This window comes from Eutrigla gurnardus, assembly GCF_963514095.1.
Source record: "Eutrigla gurnardus genome assembly, chromosome: 20".
Lineage (NCBI taxonomy): Eukaryota > Metazoa > Chordata > Actinopteri > Perciformes > Triglidae > Eutrigla > Eutrigla gurnardus.
In genome coordinates, this window is record NC_139931.1 from 19676652 (window position 1) to 19700323 (window position 23672).

The 23672-nt window shown below is 43.5% G+C and overlaps 1 protein-coding gene across 4 annotated transcripts in view; it reads right to left on the minus strand.

Moving 5' to 3' along the window:
• hdac5 (histone deacetylase 5) overlaps positions 1-23672 on the minus strand; it is a gene marked incomplete at its 5' end in the record, with an annotated part of 56790 nt that overhangs the window by 17731 nt on the left and 15387 nt on the right. For 2 of the 4 annotated variants that reach the window (XR_014599011.1, XM_084036639.1), the window contains 8 exons: positions 291-400; positions 527-658; positions 3109-3242; positions 6295-6400; positions 6892-7036; positions 7172-7437; positions 8636-8725; positions 21753-21909. Coding sequence is in view for 3 of the 4 variants with exons in the window: in XM_084036639.1 (XP_083892765.1) it covers positions 291-400; positions 527-658; positions 3109-3242; positions 6295-6400; positions 6892-7036; positions 7172-7437; positions 8636-8725; positions 21753-21909 (1140 nt within the window). Of the gene's footprint in view, positions 1-290; positions 401-526; positions 659-3108; positions 3243-6294; positions 6401-6891; positions 7037-7171; positions 7438-8635; positions 8726-21752; positions 21910-23672 lie in introns of those variants that run through there. The other 2 variants (XM_084036640.1, XM_084036641.1) reach the window with 1 other exon arrangement.

Consider the following 23672-nt stretch of genomic DNA (forward strand, 5'->3'; position numbering starts at 1 on the left):
TGTCTTATCTATCACCACATTTCAAACAAAGAATTGCCTCTGAGTCCCCTTCATGATGAGCATAACTATACGTTTGCTTTCATTACTGTGATTTGCCTCTTGAAATGTCTCTGCAAAGCACGTTTTGGTCACCACTTGTTCTGTAAATGTACAAACCGCAGTGAACTGTAGGGGGCGAGCTCGAGCTGCGGGTCCACCATGAAGACATGAGCTGGTGAAAACCAAACCACAACAGGAGTCTAACTTTCAATGATCAAATAAAGTGTGTGTGTGTGTGTGTGTGTGTGTACCTCGGTCTGTATGTTGGGGACCGACCCCGTGTTGCCGTTGGCAATAGCTGAGTTGGAACTGTTAGGACTGCTGGGACCTGAACCTGGAGCACTATTACAGAGAGAGGAGACTGGTGGACGTACAGTCAAACACAGGAGAAGAGGAAGAGACAGAGGAATGTGAGTTTACACGTTACACACACAATGCAAGCTTGTACTTCTTACAGAACTCGTAAGTATGTGCAGCGAGTGTTCACCTGAGATCTCTATGGCTCTCTTCTTAAAGGTGCTGATGACGGTGCCGTCCTTCCTGCGGAGGAGCGGCGAGCTCCGCCTCTCGGCCACCTTCTGCTTCAACCGTGAACGCACCTTCAGGTTCGGCTCTGAGACTGGAGGCGGCAAGAGAGGGGGAGCGAGAGTGATTCAACTTGGTGCCAAAAGAGAAATACTGATAAGCACACCAATATATCAATATCATATCGATGTCGTGATGTCAAGTCAGATATTGCTATACATTTTGGATATCGAAATATGGTGGCATTGCATTAGTGGTGTCTTTAGTCTAGCTTTTCTCGTATTTGCCTTAACCCTCTTAGTCATCAGAGCCACACTTCTGATGATTACCTATGAAAAATCTTACTGTGTAATTAGTTTTGTAAAAGCACCAATGGTTCACCTACAACATTACAGAATAAAATATCGTCATCACATCAATATATATGGATATATTTGTCATGAATATATACCGACGAAACAGTTACTTTTTTTCCGGGATGCGATCGATTTTTCTTTCAGCACTTTTGCACCACAAATAAAGGCATCAACCAATCACATTGTGAGGAAGGGATATTTTTGAAATGTACACGACATATACGCAGTGTAACCGTCTACAAGAGGGGAACTTAAACTCACACAGAACAATTCACTGATTTGCATCGTTGCAATGAGAAATATTTGCATGTTGTCCATTGTATAAAGGCTTTCATATTACATTATGTAGGTTGGAATACAGGTGGAAGAAGAAACACATTTTATGTCAATGTGGTGGATTTTGCTCATTTGAGCTTTTAATCTGGTCTTCACTTAGAAGGCCGGTGTTTTGTTTAGCAGAGGGCTTCAGGGGGGTATTTTAAGGTGCCTGGTCATCTGCCAACAGGAGACTATCAGAGCGGATAGAGAAGCACAGGCTGTCTTGGTAATCCTACATTACATTTTGGCCCGCTAGTTCGCTTGCTGGATGAGCAACCACAGCAGGTGTACTTTAAGGTAGCTTTGGGTCGAAAACTCAAGGTTAAAGGCAAGGAGCCGGGAGAGGGGAGAAGCACCAAGGTTTCAGTCCTGATTCCAGAAAAATGGGAAGTTTAGTCTTTGCTTACCCTCTGACAGTGTGGGATCACGGCAGCCAATGACTGTGCAAGTGGATTGAATGTAAATATTGTACATTTATGGCATGAATTATGGTATTTTTATTATCATATGCAAGTCTGCAGAGGCGTGGAAACTATCCCAGGACACAGTGTATTTAAGTAGCATGACATTGCAATTTTTCACGTTAGAGGAGACTGCGAAGTATCTAGAACTACTGCCATAAACAAGCCGAACCGCAGTTCATCTGGTTTGCATAAACAGCATACATCATCATGTATGTAGCCATTAAGTGAATATAGACCTGGAAATTAGTCAGCATTTTTTGCACTTTGGTTATTCTCATCGTTTTTGTGTTTTTGGTCAGATAACTGAAATTTAGTCTGTGTTTTAACACAGACTTGAGAGATTTGCTTCAAAAATCACAAAAGTGGTTTTCTTTTGTGAAGGTTATCTCGCTGGAAATGTGTAGGTACGCATAAACTCGGGCTTATTATCTGCAAAAGTCCAAAATCAAATACACAAATCGTATTGGCTTTTGTCAAGGGAACCAATGTGATGCTAACTTCTCAGTTGGCCCGTCAAAAATACGTCTTTCCTGCAGCACTTGGTTTTAGAACGTCAAGTTTAACTTCACTTGTCAGAAAAATGCAAATAAATAGATAACTGTAATGTTAAGAGCTGAACACATGGAGGGACCATCGTGGAGGAGAAAGATGCACATTTTCCCATAATTTTGCCAATTGAAAATGTGCTCACATATTGCAACATATTGATGGAAATTCACGTTTTGCTTCCGTAGTAAATCTCCCACCGTTATTGTTTTAATGTGCCACATGAAAACAGAAAGCTGTAGGCCCAATTTATTTTTCAAGAATGGTGAAGATGTATGCATGAGCATGTATTTTCAATGTGTTGTAGTACACAACGAGCACCACTAGAGGTCGTCTCTATCGTGTGACAGGCAGCTGAGCTCAGAAAGATGGCGACTCAGTGTTGCCAGTGTTGTTCTTTTGGTGCCATAAAAAGCTTATAGTTTATAGTAGGGATGTCAGTTCTGGTTAATTTTGCTTTGAAAAAAAAAATTTGACGTACAAGAGGTAGGTTATGCTACAGGGCTAATACATAGACGTGAATAAACTTATAGTAGCCGGTCAAAAGTATCCTTATTAACCTAGTTTTTAGTCAAATGTTTTTATGATGTGACGATGTGACCTGCTGTGTGTGTGGTCAAGAGACAGCAAGACAGGGAATATTAAATTATTAGCAACGTTACAGCCTTGAGTGTCATCGTGGGCTGGCTTTAAAGCTCGACGTATCCCGCCATATACCGCACACCCCTGTGAAGTGTCAGGCGGGTATGAAAAACTGATCCCGCCCGAGCCTGACGTACACACACATGCAATGTAAACACTCCACACTGCACGTAATCCCCGTCAAACACACGCCCTCCGTCTACATGCACCACTCCTACCTGTCTTGCGGAGCGGGAAGTCGTCTTTGCCCTCGTAGTTCCCCAGCAGTGGGGGTAGTTTGTAGGAGGGGGGAGTCCCTGGGGTGTTACTCTGCGGGGGAGAGCCCTGCTCCAGGGAGAGGTGCTGGGCTCCCCTGTGGACAAACACACCAAAAAGCATCAACAACACGTCAGCTGGCCGGTCAAACTGTTTCCAAAGATTACAGTTTTTCTTGAAACTCCCCACACAAAGCCATCAAACCAGCAACACATTATACAATGGAAACAATTCTTGCAAAACTTTCAGAAAATAGTGTTTTTGCGTCAGTATGATACACAAAACTACACACTGATGGTGTGAATGTAAAACACTTTTGCTTTGTCTGTGCAGAGCAGTTTGCAAACAAGTTGTGTCAAACGTGTGATGGCTTCAGTGAGATGGGTCACATGTGTGATGTCTTTCTAATTAGTCTCCTACTTTAACAGTCAGACCACAAAATGTGACTTTCTGTGTAAAAGTATCTTTTAAACAGACAAACATGTCTAATCGTACAATTCAAACAGGATCCAAAAAATATCTGTCTCTTGCCATTCACTGCCATTCCTCAATCATGGTGGTCCAGTGGGAGGGGCCTCTCTATTCTTAACACGCCACGGTCAATAAAACGAGTTTAAAAAGTGTTTTTTTCTCTCAAATAATTTCTAACACTCCTCAAACAACAAAAGTGCAGCAGAAGAGAATAAAAACATTTGTGCTAGAAAAAAAAAGAAGAGAGAAAAAAAGGGCTAAATCTGGCCTCTTTGTGGGTCTGGCCATAAAACTTCATCCACATTACATGCCATGTGGAAAGTGGTGGAAAGTATGGCCTGGCATGCCCTCCTCTTCCTCCTCCTCTTCCTCCTCCTCTAGTTCTCACCCCTCTCCCTCTCTGTCCACTATTGTCCTCCATTGTTGTCCAAAACAAATTGTGGCCTATTTATAGGGCTCACGCTCCTATTTGTAAGTGAACTCATCATCTCAAAGTGTTTTCACACGTGTCAGTGTGGGACGACAAAATAGTGGAGAGAGTGTTGTGTGCACTTTTGCAACAAAAAAAAGTGTGTTATAAAATAATCACTGCTAGTGTTTCAGGTTTTCTGCCCGTTTGGTTTAATTAAATGGTTTAATAAATGAAAAAAATATATTTCTATTTCTTCTACTGCACTTTTGCTGTTTGAGGAGCGGTAGAACATTTTGAGAGAAAAATACAACTTTTACCCCTTTTTTTATCGACATTGTGCTATGTTCGGAATACACATCCGTACTTGACAATAATGCCGGCCCAAATAATTGTGATTCGCAACATTATCTTGATACTCAAAATATGCTTAAAACTCTCAAAACGGCTCCAAAGAGGTTTGGTATCATAACCCATAGATTCAAACAGAGTGCCGGCGCAATCAGAAAAAAGTGTTTCAGTAAAGTAATTTTCGGACAACTTGCTTGGTGTACTTGTACTTCAATTAGTCATTTCCTACATTTCCTAGAAAGCCTTTCCTGTTATTTCCTGTTACTGTGAGAACATGTTCTCTGTGGCTGTTCTTCAATCGATGTGTTACTACTGAACAAATTAATTTGAGGGAAAAGCTTGACAGGGTCTGACATTGAGGCCTGACATTTTCTTGTGATGGTTTGAACATAGACATGTAAATGTGTGATTAAAGGGACTCCGGTGCTGATGAATGATCACTTATCCACACAAAAAAGGAGAAAGACAGCAGAAATTCAAGACATCAGCAATATCTGTTAATAAAGGCCACGTCTGGTCATGAAATCACTTAGTGGATCATTGACTCAGAGTAACAAATCACTCTTAAATGACCAAAAATCCTCAGTTAAAATATGAAGGCACATTAGGACCTTTGTAGGGGGGAAAAAATCAGCAGGACGAGGGTAATATTCTCACAAAAACAAAAACAGACACTTAAGTCCTTAATGTATGAGAAAAAACCTCAAACCAGTCTGTTGTTGTCTTCTGAATAGGCCCAATATGAAGCAATGTCTCTTCAAAATCTGGATGCTTATGATAATTACTATTTATCAATATTTCCATTTAAGTATCATTTGATTAGAGCGTCCCCTGCAGGTACAATACACAAGAAGCAGATACGTCTGTGGTGTGATGAAGTTCATCCAACTTTGCAGAGTGAAGTGATTCATGGATTCATGGACCAAAAACAAACATTTGTTTTCTCATTTATTTGTGACTGTAATCTCAGAGAAGTTTAATTGCAAATGTACTTCCTAATCCTGTATTAAAGCCTGTCATCTGCTTTTTCTCAATGAGGAAACCTGTGCCCATATTTAGGAGAGTCTGATGGTACGTTCACCCCAAAGCAAAGCCAATCTTTTGCATGGCGCTATTGCATTCAATGGCAATGCAAAGAAGCGAATCCACGCAAATCCAAATGAATTTGATTATTGGTGTCATTCACATATTCACGTGACTTGAAATATTTCAACTAGAGTGATTCATTTGTGTCAGTATCAGTGTTGAGATTCTCCTCCTCGTTGACAGGACAGAAACCTCCTCTTCCTATTTCAGCCGTGATGAAGCACGACTGACAAAAAAAGATGTTTAAAACTGCGTTTGTGTGGGAAGAAGAGGAGATCGTGTATTTCCTGAGAAACTGCATTTCATGGGCCCTCATTTAACGGGTTATGTGACCGGACTTTATTTTGATATTGTTACGGCACATTTCCCAAAGAATGTGCGATATGACAGAAACCCCCATGGTTCTGGGAGGTAAAATGACTGTTTTTGCCAATGGAGTCTGGTGGCTTCAAAGAGAGCATAGATGGGTGTAGTAGCTTCAGTTCCCCGTCAGAAAGGGCAGCCTGACGGCAACTTAAGGAGGTAAAATTATTTGTAATATAGCGTACACTTACATTGATATTGATTTTCTTTTAGATGTCTAAAATACGCCCACAGCAGCACATTGCTTTGCTCCAAACTCCATCTACTGTGGGTAATACACTGACTATGTAGAAGTACCTCATACAAGCCTGCTTCAAAAACTCCTATTACTAAATAACTAGTGCACAAGATTAAGTTGACATTAACAGTTACATATATACAAAAAACTCATTTTAAAGAATAAAGTGAATGACTTTGGTGTGAGACTGAGTGACCAATCTGTTGATGTTGCGATCGCTGGAACACTCACCAGCACTTAGGGGAGAAGGAATGGTTCAGTCCGCCGATGCCAGGCTCTTTCTTATTGAGAAGGAACTCCTGCAGCTTCAGCTTCACCTCTGTACTTGCAATGGCACCTTCCAAAAGACATCAGAGAGTGAGACACTTCGCTGACACAGAGATGACTGTGCATAGCAAAGACTGTATAGAAGAAGTGGTCATCGTGATGGTCTGTGGACTACGGTTTTGAAACCTCAGTTTCAACAATGTGGCCATTTTTCAATCAAGTCTTCAATCACACAATTGCCCCACCCCCTAAAGCATCCCCTGCTTTCTGGACTGGTGGACTCTAAATGGACCATAATGTACTAAATGAACATCATGCTGGATTGAAGAAGACTGGAAACTAGAGATTGAGACATAAACTCATGTTTACAATGTTTACTGAGATAATACATCAAGAGAGAAGTAGGACCATTTTCTCAGAGACTTCTATTCAATCAGACTTCTCCCCTAATGGCCAGCAGAGAGAATGCAAGTTAAGGCACTTCCACTTCGGCTTCACTTTTCAGAAGCGGAGGTCGATGCCTGGTTCATTAGCATTAGTAGCACCATCAGTGTAACCTACTCTCTTTGCCTTTCTCCTTGTTCCTCAGCAGCAGCAGTTGTTGCTCTAGTCGATGTTTCTCCTGCTCTTCGTGTCTTTGCTGCTCCAGTTTCCTCTTCTGCTCCAGCTCCTGCTGCCGCTTTGCTGCCAACAGCTCCTGTTGTTGCTTGCACACACACACATGCACACACACAAACACACATTCACGTTTTACTAAGGCGACAGCTCAGGAGGTTTTCTGTCCCGTCGACTAGCAAGCTCGCGGTTGGATTCAGGGAGCGATGCATGTGTGAATACCAACCTTCAGGTGTTCCTGCAGCTGGACTTCATGTTGTCTCGTGAGCACTTCGTGTTTTTTCTGGAACTCTGCAAACAGCAGTTGCTTCTGGAGCTCCTGCTGCTGTTTGAGTAGCACCAGTTCCTGCTGGAGCTGCTGCTCTCTCATGGCTGTGTCCACCGCCCCCGCGGCCCCAGAGAGAGACCCCACCCTGGGCTCTGTCCGCAGATCTACTGGGCCGCCTCCTCCTCCTCCACCTCCTCCTCCTGGTCCTTCTCCTGGACCCCCACCTGGAAAAGCAGCAACGGACAACAGGCTTGTTTCTACTCATCAGCTCATTGACGCCACCCAGGAACACCACCAACACGTCGGTAGCTACGTACGTGATACTCACATGTTATCGGTACTGCACATGTGAAAACGAGTATTACACACCTGTGCTTAAACACTCTTGTGCATCCTATTTCTCTCTGATAATGTCCATTGTTAACAACAGTTCTTGAAATTGGCAGGAGAGCTAGTTAACTAACATGAGCAGAGAAGGCATTCGAGACAGATTTATGACATGTTTCACTTCCTAACACAATATATAAGTAGCGTATAATACATAATTACTACTAATGCCAAGATGTTTTTTTACCCAAAGCAAATTTGTCATATCAGTATAACAGTCACACACAGGATGTGCGATGTTGGCTACTCAAACTTCTGCTGCTGCTTGTTACAAAAGGAAAACTCACACAGGTTCTCTCTTCCACGACTAATTCAACGTTTTCCATTCATTACCTACAGTCGAGGTAGACCGGCCACACTTCCATAATGAGACATAGATCATTTTAAAACTTCACAAAGGGAAGGCTCCCCGTCAGAGATGCCCGCTCAATGTGAGAAGATCTGTTCCCTGGTCCTGGTCGAGCACCTTCATCTGTGCAACACCCAGCTGTGGTTGGTCGGTTTGGAAAGGCCCGGATCGAGGTGGCTCCAGCAATAAGCTCTAGAGAAACCCTTGCCCGGACCTTGCCGTTGCCCGGGGGCTGTGGACGCCGGCTGCTCACTGAACCCAGCTGACATTGGGCGAAGGCAGGGTACACCCTGGACAGGTTGCTTGTCTATCAAAGGGCTGACATGTAGAAAGAAACCATTCACCTGAGCATTCATCCCTACAGGCCATTTTAGAGTCATCAATTAACCTATCATATGTACCCGGACAGAACCCATGCCAACATGGGGAGGACATGCAACCTCCACACAGCATCAACCTGAACCCGGATCCACTATATATCCAATCTGGATTGGCACTCAGTTCGGGTATCGTAATCAGGAAGGTAAAAATGATCACAACAGCTCTACGTGGAACCCTTGAAGACCTCCTAGGAGAGAAGACATTCGACCTACTAAATCAGTGCCTCTCCCTTGTTGAGACATGGAACCCCCCCCCCCCCCCCCCCCTCCTCCTCCCCAAGGGCTCTTAGAGGACTCCCTACTCACCACCTTCTCCAACTCCTCCTCCTCTCTGCTCGCTTGCTGCTCCTACTGGGCTCTGCATGCCCGATGGGAGGCTGCTCTTCACCTCCACTACTACAGGATGGACAAAGAGAGAGAGACAGAGAGAGAGAGATTGATTAGTCTGGAAAATGTTGTCAAACTATTTCATCACACACATAGAGGCAGTTTCCATTTCATGTAGATGAGCTGTGATAGTGTTGAAAGCGTCTTGCCACCTAGAAAACGACAGAGGCCTAGCGTTAGCCTAGCATTGGATAGCATATCGAAGGATGGACACCATCAGCACCAATAAAAACATTGTGTCCATTACTTCCATTCACGTTTGGGCAAATAGAAACTCTGATTGAGTGTGACATGCAGCAATAAGTTATTATTTTTAAGTCAAAGCACTGAGAGTCAGCTTTGCTCTGGCAGTTTTAAATATCTGGATCTAGTAGGAATATGCCTGTCCTGTTACTGTTCGATTTATTTCTGTAAGCTTTTAAATCAACTACTTGATATGGAGACTATAAATGCTGTCAAGTTCAAAGGCAATTTAAGTAAAATCACCCTCTGTTTAAAAGGTATACCAGAGGTCATCAGCATTAAATAACATCTCATCTTAACACGATTCAAATTGAATTGTGTTTATCATTATGAAACTGGTCTGAAAAGCGTCGTCCACAAAAACCACTGTGGTACGGCACGCCTGGCGGCTGCTCCTCTCTTTCTCCACTCATTGCACTTCTAGAGGTGCATAAAAGAAGCAGCCAATCAAATTAAGCAAGAGGTGGGCCTTACTACTTAACCCATTCCTTTGATACAGGTAGAAGTAGGAAAGAGAAACAGTAAATGCAGATTAAAGGTTATTATTTGTGTTTTTAAGCCTATTACATGCATTAAGTGATTATTTAAAGATGAACTTAGCAAATGTGTTATCTGGGGATGATTATGAATAACACACGTTACTCGCTACCCTTCAGGTAGACTTCAGTCTCAAAAAAGCTTGATGATAAATGCGCCAACTTGTACCGATCTGAATTTGTGGGCTAATCAATATGACGGATTAATAGTGATTTCCTGCTTCAGGCAGCAGAGCGGAGTGAGCTGAGCAGACTTTTTAAGTGTGTGAAATAAAAGATATGGGAACTCATCAAGGCACGCATCATCCATCCATCCATCCATCCATTTTCTACCGCTTATCCTGTATTTAGGGTCACGAGGGGGCTGGAGCCGATCCCAGCTGTCATTGGGCGAAGGCAGGGTACACCCTGGACAGGTCGGCACGCATCATGATCATTTCAAATGTGTAAACTTCATTGAAGCATCAAGCTATAACGTTAGGGCTGGGAATCGATCCGAATTTCCTGGATCGATTCCGATTCATAAGGTCACGATCCGATTCGATCCACGATTCGATCCGATTCGATTCGATATCGATCTATTTACAGACATAATGCAAATAAATACTGTCCCATAGACAAAACAGCTCCATGTGTTTGTGATTGTATCTGTGTACGTGTAAGAGGGACACAGAGAGAGAAGAGTCAAGAATCAAGTATTTATTTTAGACAAAAATCCAAGTATTATTTGAAATTTAAGTAACATATCCATGGCAGAATTAAAACAATGACCAGAACTAAACAACAATGACCAAATAAAATATAAATAAATTAAAATTAAGTGGCCCTCTATATTAGAAAACTACAAGAACCCCTGTACCCAGTCTTTGACAACCAGAGACTTGTGAAATGCCATACACAGAGAGAGAGAGAGAGAGAGAGAGAGAGAGAGAGAGAGAGTGAGAGAGTGAGAGAGAGTGTGAGTGAGTGAGTGAGTGAGTGAGTACTTTCTCTTCGCTTGAACTCAAGTTTTGGTGGACGGTCCCTAGACCCGGACTGGCAGAGCGCAGCCGCTCAGTCCGGCTCCGCGCGTCAACACCGCCGCCGCATGAATGACGGCGCACTTGACCGACGCAGAGGAAACACTTCGCCGCTTAACGGGAGCGGAGTCAGCGGAGCCTTCATTCTAGAAGGTGATTTTAGTGGTGCCGCTTCAGCCATCTCGCTAGCTTCAGCCATCTCGCTAGCTTAAGTTTCGGTTTCGTTTAGCCGGCACTCGCTTTTTATAGTGCGCCTTGCGCGTCAAAGAAAATAGTGCCTTTAGTCACCTGGAAAAGATCGATCCAGACATTTTTGGATCGATATCGTGCTTTTTGAGCGTGAATCGATATCGGATCGCGGATCGATTTTTTGAACACAGCCCTATATAACGTGTAGTTGTTTGGCGGAAATTCCTGCTGTAATTTGCTAGTTATATGTGGCCATCTGGAGGTAAAGCAAGTTTACTTGGAAGATCTACTCAACCGTTGGACTGAACAAATCAGGCAGCAATCGGGCAACAAAGGTAGTTCCAAAAATGACTATTATTAATCTCATCTTTGAACCCAAAGACCCTGGTTGGGCTACTCCAAAACTCTTTGTCAAACACATCCGACTGCACTATGTCATTACCAGTGTCAAACACTCACACAGCAAATACATTCTCACTCATGTGCAGCATCACCCTGGACCCCAACAACCTGCGCCACCGGCAACGCCGACACAGGAGAGAGCCCCACCATTGCTGCTTTAGATCATGAATATTGCAGGATTCTTGGTACTAATGTATAAACATGCATTGATTTGGCATGTATAAAAATGGACAGCCAAGATCAAGTTTCCATCAAGTGAAGAAAAATGATAAAATCGACAATCGACTTGAAACTAGCTATTGAGAACACAAAATAATTTTCTCATAGACTTCCATGCAATCAGACTTCTCTTTGCAACCAACTCTTCACACATAAAGTTTCAATCACATGCTTCAAGTATATCTAATGTGTTTGCCTGGTCTGTTCCACCTCAGCAAAGTGTTTTTTTTTTTTTGTCTCAGCATTCCATTACCATGAACACCTGTCGATGTGCCCTTGAGCATTACCCGTCTGCTGACCAAGAGGAAATCCAATTAGGAATGCCTGCTGTTCTTTGCCACACCCTTTCTGCCTTTGCGTCCCACGTGGTGTCAAAGCTAATCAAACAGCAACATCCATCCAATTAGGCCAAGCTAATTAGCCCTGTTAGGGAGGATTGTAACAGTCAAATTTCAAATCTTTCCTGTGTCTTGAGTCGCAACCTGACCTTTGACCTCAGAGCAAGGGAAATACAGCTGCCCGATATTCAAAGAAGATATTGCAATCCTTTCCTCCCTGCAATATATATTGCGGTATGAAGAAAATATGGGGATTTTCATCCTAAATATTGTTTTCTACCTACTTTGTGTACTAAGGCAGCCCTCGACATTAACGGTTGCCCGCTTGCCTGGGGCAGGTAAACTCTGTGATCGGGCAACTAAAATGTGACGTGTAGTTGCCCGTTCGGGCAAGTGATTTTTTTTCTTTGAAAATACACTAAATTGACAAAATAAACGTCCTCCTATATCGCGGAAGCGGAGCTTTCTACAGCGCTGTGCTGCGGTTTTCGGCCAAACAGAATAATGCGGCGTTCACACCGAACGCGATAGACGCGAATACAATCGCGTCAGACGCGTGTATCGCGCCGCTTGATAATTTTGGACTTTTTTAGCGTCATTCTCGCCATTCGCGTCATTCGCTTCATTCGCGCATGACGCTCATTTTTGAGGGGAGCCGGCGGGTCACGTCGGCGGACCCTCCTCCTCCGCCTCGGGGTACCCGATGCCAGAGTCCGTGAGCCTCCTCCGGGAGCCACGTCCCTCGCACCTCTCCCCAGAGTCGGGGCCACATTCGACCTCAGATCAGATGAGACAACCCGCTGAATTTAAGCATATTACTAAGCGGAGGAAAATAAACTATCTAGGATTCCCTCAGTAGCGGCGAGCGAAGAGCCCAGCGCCGAATCCCCGTCCGACGGGCGGGCGGACGTGGGAAATGTGGCGTACGGAAGACCGATTGCCCGGTGTCGCGCGGGGGCCTGAGTCCTTCTGATCGAGGCTCAGCCCTGACGGTGTGAGGCCGGTACGGCCCCCGTCGCGCCGGGGTCCGGTCTTCCCGAGTCGGGTTTGGTAATGCAGCCCGTCCATCTCAGCTCATCTGTCTGTCGGCTTGAACTCGTCGCTGATTGGATGTCGCGGCGCGATGCCGCCTGAAAAGTTCGATATTTTCAACTTTATTCGCGCCGCGTCAGACGCGCCATTCGTGCCGCGTCAGACGCGCCATTCGCTTCATTCGCGCCAGACGCTCCATTCGCGCCGCCTCCGCCTGAATCGCGTGTCATCGCGCCATTTACATTGGTTTTCAATGTAGAGTCGCCGCTCAATTCGCGTCTATCGCGTTCGGTGTGAACGCCCCGTAAGAAGAATCGTAACAATAATTTCCCCCGTCACCTCCGGCGTACGACAACCGCTACAAATAAGTCACGTTATGTTCCTTCAGCCTCCGAAAACTGGCCAAGTGCCGGGTAAATGTAACGCAAATAAAAGAAAGACACCTGAAAACGAGACCCCGGGCCCGTCGGGATACGAAACTAAAAGGCAAAGGAACTTTTTAATAAGTTGGATTGAGAATTTTCCGTGGGTCCGTCATGACAAGGAAAAGGACGAGATGTTTTGCTTCACCTGCCGGGAGTTTCCGACAAAGAGAATGAAATACATTTTGAGGCCCTTTCTTCTGTTGGGCTGACAGGTGGTTTGACAGCTTTGCAGACCATAATTGTTATGTTTTGTATTTGTATTTACATTATAATAAATTATTATAAAATCAAACAAATACCTGTTTTATACATTTTCTTAATAGGCCGACGTTTTCCATTTTGGGCAAGTACATTTTGCCATCGGGCAAGTAAAACAATACAGCCACTTGCTTAAAATGCTTAATGTCAAGGCCTGTAAGGACTTCATTTGACAACCTTGCACGTCCTGCGATGTGACATGCAATGTCGATACTGAAACAACACACTATGGTTGCCTTATTCATTAGCATCTATCGTTACAGCTATGTAAGCTCTGTTCTTATTTCTGGCTGCATCCTGTAGCATGAAGGACTACGTTTCCCTTAAACCCACATGCAAAGAAGCAGTCCAGGTGGGCTGGTTTGTGATCGTTGAGTTAGCTCAGTGACTGTGGTCCTTTCAAGAAAAAGTAGTTAACCCTGAGAGCCACATAGATCTGTTTTTGTCTGTTTTTTAGGGGGGTAGGGGATCTTTAGGGGGAGACATGAGGTCAACAGTAAATGCCACCAAGAAGTGGTGCACATGATCTGAAACCTGAAGATTAATTTGAGATGCAGTTCAGTACTCAGAATAAAAAAAATCATCAAAAAACTGATTGTGAAAATTGTAAACAAAGGTTTTAAGAACATTAGGATAGGCGTATACGAAGGATTTCCCATGTTAGGTCTCTTTAATTGTTGCAGGAAGTTTTAGGTTGATACCATTTGTTACATAGATTTGGTGCCAAATTGAACCATTTTGTACCACAGAGAATTGATCATTATAATGAATCAGAAATCCCTCTAAAATACTTTAAGACATTAAGACGCCAAATCTTTGAGGAATACCATACCACCATGATGTGATTTAGCATCTAAGGCTACGCTCAGACTGCAGGGCAATCTGATTCCTCGAATCCGATCTTTAAGACAGACTGTCCTCACTGTTACTTGCAAGTGATCAGATGGGAATTGTGTCTCCAGACATCACCAACCTATCTGTATGGGTTTCTATGGCAACGCTGTTGGCATCAGTAATTATGTAGCTATGCGTCCTGCCGAAGAAGCAATCGGCCCTGAAATAGAGACAGTGCAACACATTGGGGAGAAGGAAGCAGCAGAAAGGGAAAGTACCAGCAGACAATTTATTTCGGTTCTCGGACTGCTGTTGTCCTCCATAGCACTCTGCTAGTAGCAGCATTTCTGCTCTGTGCACTTCCACACTTGGAAATCTGTCCAGACTGAGATGCATCTGAAGGAAGAAGTGTCATCTGAAAGGATCGTGTGATCGGCACCTGGACATTTCTGTAAGAATTGCATTTTTCTCCGGTTGGATGGACACACTTCTGTTCTGGAAACCACTCAGTAACCCGCTTATTTTCAACATATGTAGGAAAGCCATCCGTCCTATGAATGCCCCCAGTCTCTAGGTCACAACAGCAAGCTAAAAAAAAAATGTCTGGAGAGACTTGTGGGTCCCCGTCAAAATGTAGTCCTAAATGTAGCCTACATTTGGAGCCCCCTTCCTGACAAGTTAGCACAACATGGTTGGGTACATCCAGTAGGTCATCTAGTTTCATACGATACCAGGATCTTGTCTTAGCATTAAGACTGAGCCCGCCACAGCCTCTTTAAAGTCGAGCAGAAGCAGCATTTCAAGTATCAAGTGAAAGTGAAACATGATCGGTAGGTGGGACATAACATTGGGAGGAATTTGATTTGATGGCTGAAAAGTTTAGCTCACCACCTTCTATAGCTCTGCTTAATGGATGGATGGATGTCATGATATTATTGGTTGAAATTGGTTGGTACTAGCTGATGTAAGTGCGTGTCATATTTGGTTTTCCAGAAAGAAACAAATAGGCATATATTGTAAAATAGATGCATCTAAATGTAATTAAAATGCCATTTTTCATTTCAGTTCAACTTTAAAGATACTAATGTCGGCCTGGATTGAGACGACCCCACAGCTCTCAGAGGGTTAAAAAAAGCCCCAAACTGAGAGCTTAGGATGAATAAGTCTGTGTGTGTGTGTGTGTGTGTGTGTGTGTGTGTGTGTGTGTGTGTGTGTGTGTGTGTGTGTGTGTGTGTGTGTGTGTGTGTTTGTGTGTGTGTGTGTGTGTGACTGTGTGTGCAGCCACTCACATCTAAATTACCTAAACAAATATTCTGGCATTTCACTGTGACGCACGTGTCTCCCCTTCTACTACAACACACACACTGTCCGTGTGTGTGTGTGGTGTGAGGGACTGGTCTATGTGTGTGTGTGTGTGTGTGGTGTGAGGGACTGGTGTGTGTGTGTGTGTGTGTGTGTGTGTGTGTGTGGTGTGAGGGACTGGTGTGTGTGTGTGTGTGTGTGTGTACAACAGTCCGTTTTGGCAAGAGAGCAGCATTCCACAGCAGCCAGCGTCTGACGTCAAACTGAAGACATTTATAGTCTGGTAAACACACACACACACACACACACACACACACACACACAGACACGCACGCACACGCACACACACACACACACACACACACACTAATGTACAGTCTGACAAAGAGGCAACATTTCAGTCAATCATGTTGGCCTCTGACTGACTAGAGCTTGCTGCTGTTCCACAGTAATTCAAGCAGCAGGGCGGACGCCGTAAAGAGAATGAAAGACAGACTGTGCATCCAGTCTGTCCAGTCAGTGAATCCTGGTGGGAAGCAGCACAGACTGGTGATTATACCTCGGTGCTAACAGGACTCAATCATGAAGCCTTGTCACACAGTCACACAGACTAAACTAATGCTGTGTTCACAGCAAATGTTCACTGCAATACTGGGGGGGGGACATGCTTATCACCACTAGCTTAAGCCTATGGCATTTAACCCTGCATAAATTAGCATAGCCTTCCCCTTACTCAAAGCTCTTCTAGCCTTAGTTGGTTTTAAGTCGCTGCATCTCTGAACAGAACACCAGCTTTAATAAAACTCAGCAGCTAATATGCTAGCGAAGTTAAGAGGACTGACGAGCGTTTGAATGAGGCTCTCTCAAACATACAGTGAGTTCAAAGCTCCGCCCTCACGAAACACAGAAGAGGAGATTCCTCATAATAGGCAGAGATAAATAAGAATGCACATAAATGAGGTAAATCAAAATTCAGTTCTTTTTTTAAACCCAGCCCTAGTTGTAGAGCTGTCTGTTTGTGTAGATATATAAATGAGAATTATACCCTATATAGAGGAATCAGAGTATCCCACAATTCATCATGGGGGGAGGGAAAATTGATGTTAACCTCAACATAAATGTGGCACAAACATTTTAAAATGGCACTTCATATCAAAAAGGTTGCCAACATGTAGGGACCAAATTTCACTGAAATTGGTCCCAGATGACCTGAGGGGTGACTCCGAGACCATTAAGTGCCTTGTAGACCAGTAACAGGATTTAAAATCTATCCTTGTACACAAAGGAAGACAGTGATTTAAGGACAGATGTGATATGGACAATTTCCCTGGTGTTGGCCAGGACTCTTTACTAGGACTATTACAATATTCTAACCTACTGAATAAACACATGAACACATTGTTCTGTATCTTGTTTTGACAGAAATCCCTTAATTCTTTCTATGTTTTTAAGGTGGTAATAGGCTGATTTGATTAAGGTGGTAATAGGCTGATTTAGTAATAGTCTTTATGTGGCTGTTCAAATTCAGGTCTGAGTCCATAAATATACCAAGATTTCTGACTTGGGTTGTAGTTTTTAGGCTCATCCACTCATTTATTTGTTGGATACATTAATCAGTGAATGTAAGTGATTGTAGTCACGGGGTGACACTGTAATGTAGAGTTGTGTGTCATCAGCATAGGTGTGATTAGATATGTCGTAATACTCCCTAAGAGTCCATAGATACTGAACAATAGCTGCCCTAGCACAGAGCCTTGGGGACCCCACATATGATCTGTGTTCGCTCAAATTCATAATTACCAAATGAAACAAATAGTCCCAATCTTTTGAGTAATATTTGAACCAATTTAGCACAGTACCAGCGTGTCCCACCCACTTCTCCAGTCTGATGAATAGTAGGATGTGATCAACCGTGTCGAAGGCAGCACTGAGATCCAGTAATACCAAAGTTTTTGTTGCATCACTGTAAAGATGTATGCAATTCAAAACTTGAATTATTGCCATCTGTGGTGTGGTCAAAATCCCGACTGGAAAGCAATGGGGAAAGTGTGAATTTGCTGATAAACCACCTTTTCAGTGAACTTACCTAAAAATGTTAGGTTTGATATGGGCCTGTAGTTACTTATTACTGAAGCATCCAGATTAGACTTTGTTTAAAGAGGTCTGATTACTGCAGTTTTCAAAGCCTCGGGAAAATGCCCTGATTGAAGAGAAGTATTCACTATCTCCAATCCTTTTTGTGCAATGCAATTAAAAATGCTTGTAGGCATCCCATAAAGGCAGCAGGTAGTGGACTTTAAGTGTCAGACCTGCATAATCTAGGAGTTGGAAATGTTCTAGATTCAGTGGAGAAACTGGAGGTACAGGTGACATAACCATGTTGCCTGAGGTGGAGCTCCATACTGTTTTTGTTATACTCAGATTTGTATCATTGAAAAAAACTGCAAAGTCATGGGGCCAACATGTAGAGACAGACAACCATTCACACTCACATTCACACCTACGGGCAATTTAGAGTCATCAATTAACCTATCCCCATCCTGCATGTCTTTGGACTGTGGGAGGAAGCCGGAGAACCCGGAGAGAACCCACGCTCACACGGGGAGAACATGCAAACTCCACACAGAAGGAACCCGGGGCCTACCCGGGAATCGAACCTAGGACCCTCTTGCTGTGAGGCGACAGTGCTACCCACTACACCACCGTGCAGCCCATTGACAAACATTATATATGTAATTCATGGCACAATTCAAATGGGCAACGTTACATTCTGGTACGAAAAAAATATTGTAGCTTACAAGTACATATTTTCACAGTACTATACTTCAATGGTGGAAAATTATCTTTTAAATTGACAAAAATCATCTGTCGCCTTTGTCTACGGTACATACTTTCCAAAATAAGGCCCCATGGGGGTCCCTCTTTGAGCTAGGCAACAAAGATGGAGACTTTAACAAAAATAAAATGAGTGTACTAGCCTAGCGCCGAGTGTTTTCTTAGTGGGTTTTCTCTTTTATATGTTCCCTCTGCCTTTTACCATCTATAGTCATATATGGCCAGACGTAGGACAATAAAGACACAAAGATGCGATGTGGATTGTGATAAAAAAACAACTAAATGTTGATTGTGATAAAAAAAAAATAAAAAAAATAAGAGATACAAAGGCAGATGTCTAGTTTTTAACTCTTTGACTCCCTATTTCTCTGCTCCAAATTTACATAGCTGCTGCTGCTGGGAGGTATTTCTGGAAACCTCTCCCTCTCTCTCTCTCTCTCTGCACCGCTAAAAGAAAATAGGCACTATGACATCAGCCCTGCAAAACACTCACAACACAAAAAAGCCAGGAGAGAGAGCGAGAGAGAGAGAGAGACAGAGAGGGAGAGAGACAGAGAGGGAAACTGAAAAGACAGAGCAGAAGAGTGAGGTAAAAATAGTATAATGGCTGTGTGTACTTTAGACAAATTAGAAGCTTATAGAGAGAGAGGAGTCACATGTGTGGCGTTGCTATAGAGACTGAGGGTGGGTCAGAAGTATTATGGGCTGGCAGACTGTAGGTCATCCACAGCGGATGCTGTCTGTTGTGTTACACCAGGCCCAGAAGGCTTTGACAGCGGCGTAGTAGCTAGCCGTGCAGTTCGGCCGTTTATTTTGAGTTAAGCGTTTGAATCCGTACACAGGCGCCCATCAGCGTCACATTAAACGCGTCAGTAGATGTGAGCCTATTAAGCCTGGACAAAAAAAACACTCTGTATATACCGACCTGAGTAGACTCGCCAACGTTGCCAACATTGTAAATGTAGCCGGAAAGAAGATTAGTGTGGATGTACGTCTTGCTTGTAACTTAACGACCTGCTGGCATCGAGAGGTGGCATTGCTCCAAACCGTCACTTACATGCTGCGTTCAAAACATGCTCTATGGCGTCTCTAAAAAGTACCCAAACAAAAGGTCATCCCAAACTGACAGAGTTGTGCGCAGCAGCAGGCGGAGGTTTGCAGGGAATCACGAGAGAAAGGGATATATTGAACAGCGCCTGTGGCATGCTCGCCTTTTGCTTCACAGATCTGCTCCGCTTGGAGACTGAGTGATTCCTTTATTATGGGCCTTTTTATTGCAACAACGCCTCCGTCACAATTTGAAATGATGGACTTTTTCTTCATGTGGCAAAGTTTTCAAGGGCGATGGACAGATGAGTGGGCCAGTGTTCCAGGAACAGAAGAGCCATGTCAAAGTGACATTCTGAGCCTCAAAATATAATGAGTACAAAAAGAAAAAAAAGCTTATATGATGCATGAATATGAATTCAGCAGATATAATTATTGTTATTCATGCATCATCATGCTTTACGCTTTGGAAGTACAGCTTGACACAAAGGAAAACTCCCCTTAATTCTCATTTTCAATCCAGTAGTTCTGATTAAGGAGCTCCAGTCGAGGTCGGACTGCCACAGTTTCACGATGAACTATATATATTTTTACACTTTTTACAGCTGCCGCTCTGTGTGGGAGGAGCCTCTCCACAGTGAGATCATTTTGTCGTAGCGGTACGGCGTGACCAGCTATATTCGACCTCGAGTCACACCCACACAGCTAACCATGCTTTGTGGCTGTTACTTTGTAGCTTTCATATCTATACAATTAGTGAGTTTATGAATACTATTTTTATGGCTTGAAACTCTTAATTTAGCTCTGAAAACAGATCCATTTAAACAATGTACAAAAAAATTCCTGCACTTTTTCATACCGCAATATATATGACAATGTCACTCTTATTGCAATATCATGGGGTACAAGTGGACCCCGGTTTAGCCTATATAGTATTGACAAAATATCGACTTTCTTATCAGGAACATGATGAATAAAACCTCAAACCTCACCCCGGCAGCGATGTAAATATGTGACAATCAATGGTTTAAATAGACTCATGCAGGCAGAGGACTCACTACCATGATCATATTGAGCCAGAGCAGTCTGTCTGAGCTACACTGTAGTAGAAGCTAAGCTACGGTAAACTATTTTACTAAGATTCCTTTTAGCGTAATGCTCGGAGAGAATTTTAGTTCCCTCTGGTAAACCGTTGCAGTGTATATGTCTGGGGCTTTTATTGCTTTGTCAACTTTGAAAGGTGAAATAAAGTTTGATTGGTTAATATTCAATCATGGATTATCAGACAAAGAAACAAAAATATCAAAAAGGATAACAGGTGAGAGTGAGAGCACATATTTTCCAACAAGGAAGACCATCAACATAAAAACTAAGGAAAAAAGCAACCCCAATCATTACTCAATATCGTTGCAAAGTTCACTACTGGACCGTACTACTTCAGGGCGTTGTCGCATTCAGAGTCTCATTTTGAATAATCTATCGGTGAGGCTTTATTATCGCGTAGCGAAAGCTCAGAGAAATTGTTCTGTTTTTTTGCCACGAAATATTCACGTTCTGTGTGAAAGTACTCATGACAGTCAAAGACAAAGAAACAAAGGCCTCTACATCAGTGATTCCTGTTTGCAACGTATCCATTGACATAGAAGCACCAACGATGGCGGCGCACCCGATTGCAGTGTGTTTTGTGTAATCATCAGTGATTATCTTGAAATATGAGTACAATTGACAAACATGTGAGTTTACGTTGTTATATGTGACTTATTTATGTCCTGGCTCGTCATAGAACGTCCTTTTCCTTCCATACATGCTGAATGGATAGTAGAGGCAATCTGTTTCTGATGATCACTCAGCTAACACAAGATAACTTTGATACCGAAGAAATAGTGATGATCCTCGGCTGTTCTTCTGTGATTCCTGAGCAGATTTCTAGAGGTTTCTGGACCTTACAGATAATAATCCTCAGATAAGTCATACTGGATTTAAAAATACGTGCATCACGTTTGTGAAAGATTTGAATGTGTGAAGCAGCACGGATTCTGAAGCAGTCGGGTGCTAAGGGGGTTTAAAGTACCTTAATTGCCTCCATGAGCTGAATGTCACAGCCACTTGAGCAGCTCAAACTGCTGACCATGTTGATCCAACTACAATAATTTAGTCTAAGTTGTTCAACAGCTTACATCTTCTGTGATACACCATGAAAACAATATGAAAAACCTCCCTTTCAATAAAAACATAGTTAACAGACAGTTAAAAATATCACTTTGCACATTTGGATTAAAATCTTTAGTCATGATCAAAGCTCCAGCACACAGCAGCAGCGCAGTGCCCCCCCTCCCCATTTCCCACAGATGACTCACCGGCGGTGGGCATGGCAGTGCTGGAGCCCCTGTTGCCACTCAGGAGCTCCAGAGGCTGGTGGTGGCTGTCTGTGCTGGCTGAGGAGAAACAGGACTCAGTCTCATAGATGGTCTGCAACATGGCGCACAATCCTGACACCGTGGGATGCAACAGCATGCCAAGACAAGAGGCAGCGCTCTATTTCCTCACCAAATAAAATAAATGAATAAAAATGCCTGTCAGTTATTCCTCTGAGACGTCGGCATGGCTTAGTTTAGGATTCAAGTTGCCAAGAACACGGGGGGGACAAATGTGGGACAATCATTGGTTACTTTCAGAATGTTTTGTGCGCAACTATTGTGCAAATTATCATTAAACTGATTGAAAAAATTGCTTGCAAAAATTCCAAAGTGAATGCTCGGTGCTTTTATTGTGTAATCCAGCAAAGGTATCCTGTTCAGGCTGCAGTCTCCGTTTGATTTGGGCAGGTAGCTTTTCAGTTTTCCCAGAGCTTCTGCTGTGTGGCGGCTCAGTTTGTGCTGTGATGTGATGACCAGTCACTGAAGCTTAGGACACAATCCAAATCTTTCATAATGTTGCACGTTTCACAAATCCTCCCTGCTGCTTGGCTTGAGGATTCAAAGTAAAAAATAAAAATAAAAAAAACATTTGCAAGGACCTGAAATGTGACTTTCCCGTGAGCTGGTCTACATCACCTGGAGTCCTGATCCATGCAGAGCACTTTGCTGGTTCCTGAACAGCAACAGTGGCCAGTATGTTGCAGACGGAAGGAAAAAAATAAAAGTTTGTTTCCTCTGGTGCTCCGCTCTGAGTCAACCAAACTGAAGACGCAAAACCAACACCAGGTGGTCATCAATGAAATCACGTTGCCGTGTACAGCCTATAAAACTGCATTTCCATACGCTGAGAAGAAGTGATGGGAGGGGATCATTTGCTGCAGCCTCCTCGCCGCTTCCCACCGCTAAAAACACAACAAAAATACAGAGAAGCGGAGAAGCAGAATTCCCCTCGCTCGTTGGCATCAAAGGATCCTCATGCTGTTCTCCTCCTGGCTGACGAGAGGGAGCATAGAGGAGGTGGTGGAGGAGGAGGAGGAGAGGCAAGGACGTAAATAGCTTTGGGAGAGCGCTCCCCGAGGTTCCATGCTTCCAAAATTAGAACGAAGCGCTGAGAGAATGACAGAGAGAGGGAAATGGGAGGAAGGAGGGAGAGGGACAGAGCGCTATGATAAAAAAATTTAAAAAATAAATAAGGAAACGTGAGGAGAGGAAGGCTGGACTGGAGAAGGAAGAACCGCGAGTTATAATCCTCCGAGAAAAACCAACAGCCAGGGATCACACGACGTCCTCCCTCATCGTCAGCTTGGGAAAAAAACACACAATGTGAAAAAAGGGAAAGCCGCTGCAGAGTCGTGCTTTGCACGGCGACCAGAAGCAGCTGCTGGTCAGACGGCTAATATTCACAGTCTGAGACTCACAACCGTGTGTGTGTGACGCTCTTTGAGCTGCTGAATGAACATCGAGAGGGGGGGAGGGCAGAGGGAGGAGGGTGAAAGTAGATCACCGAGTGGAAAGGAAGTTCGACGGATGAAGAGAAAGTCAGCTTATTTCGTTCTGGGAGTCTCGCAACATCAACAAAGGAGAACTAGAGGGAAGGAGGACATTCCTTCAACACGCACTCATCTTCATTCATTCCTTTTTTTGCTGCATGTTTCTGCTGTTAGATCTTTGTTTCTTTAAAGATTAAAGGACAGGCAGGGAGGAGAAGAGGAGCATTTACTAATACAGAAGATGGGGGCTGATGGAGGGACTATAGCTGAAAATAGCCTGCCAGGGAGGAGGAGGAGCTATGGATAAAAATAGAAAGAGAGAGAGAGAGAGGGAGAGAGAGAGAGAGAGCAGTAAGCCTACAGCTCTGTG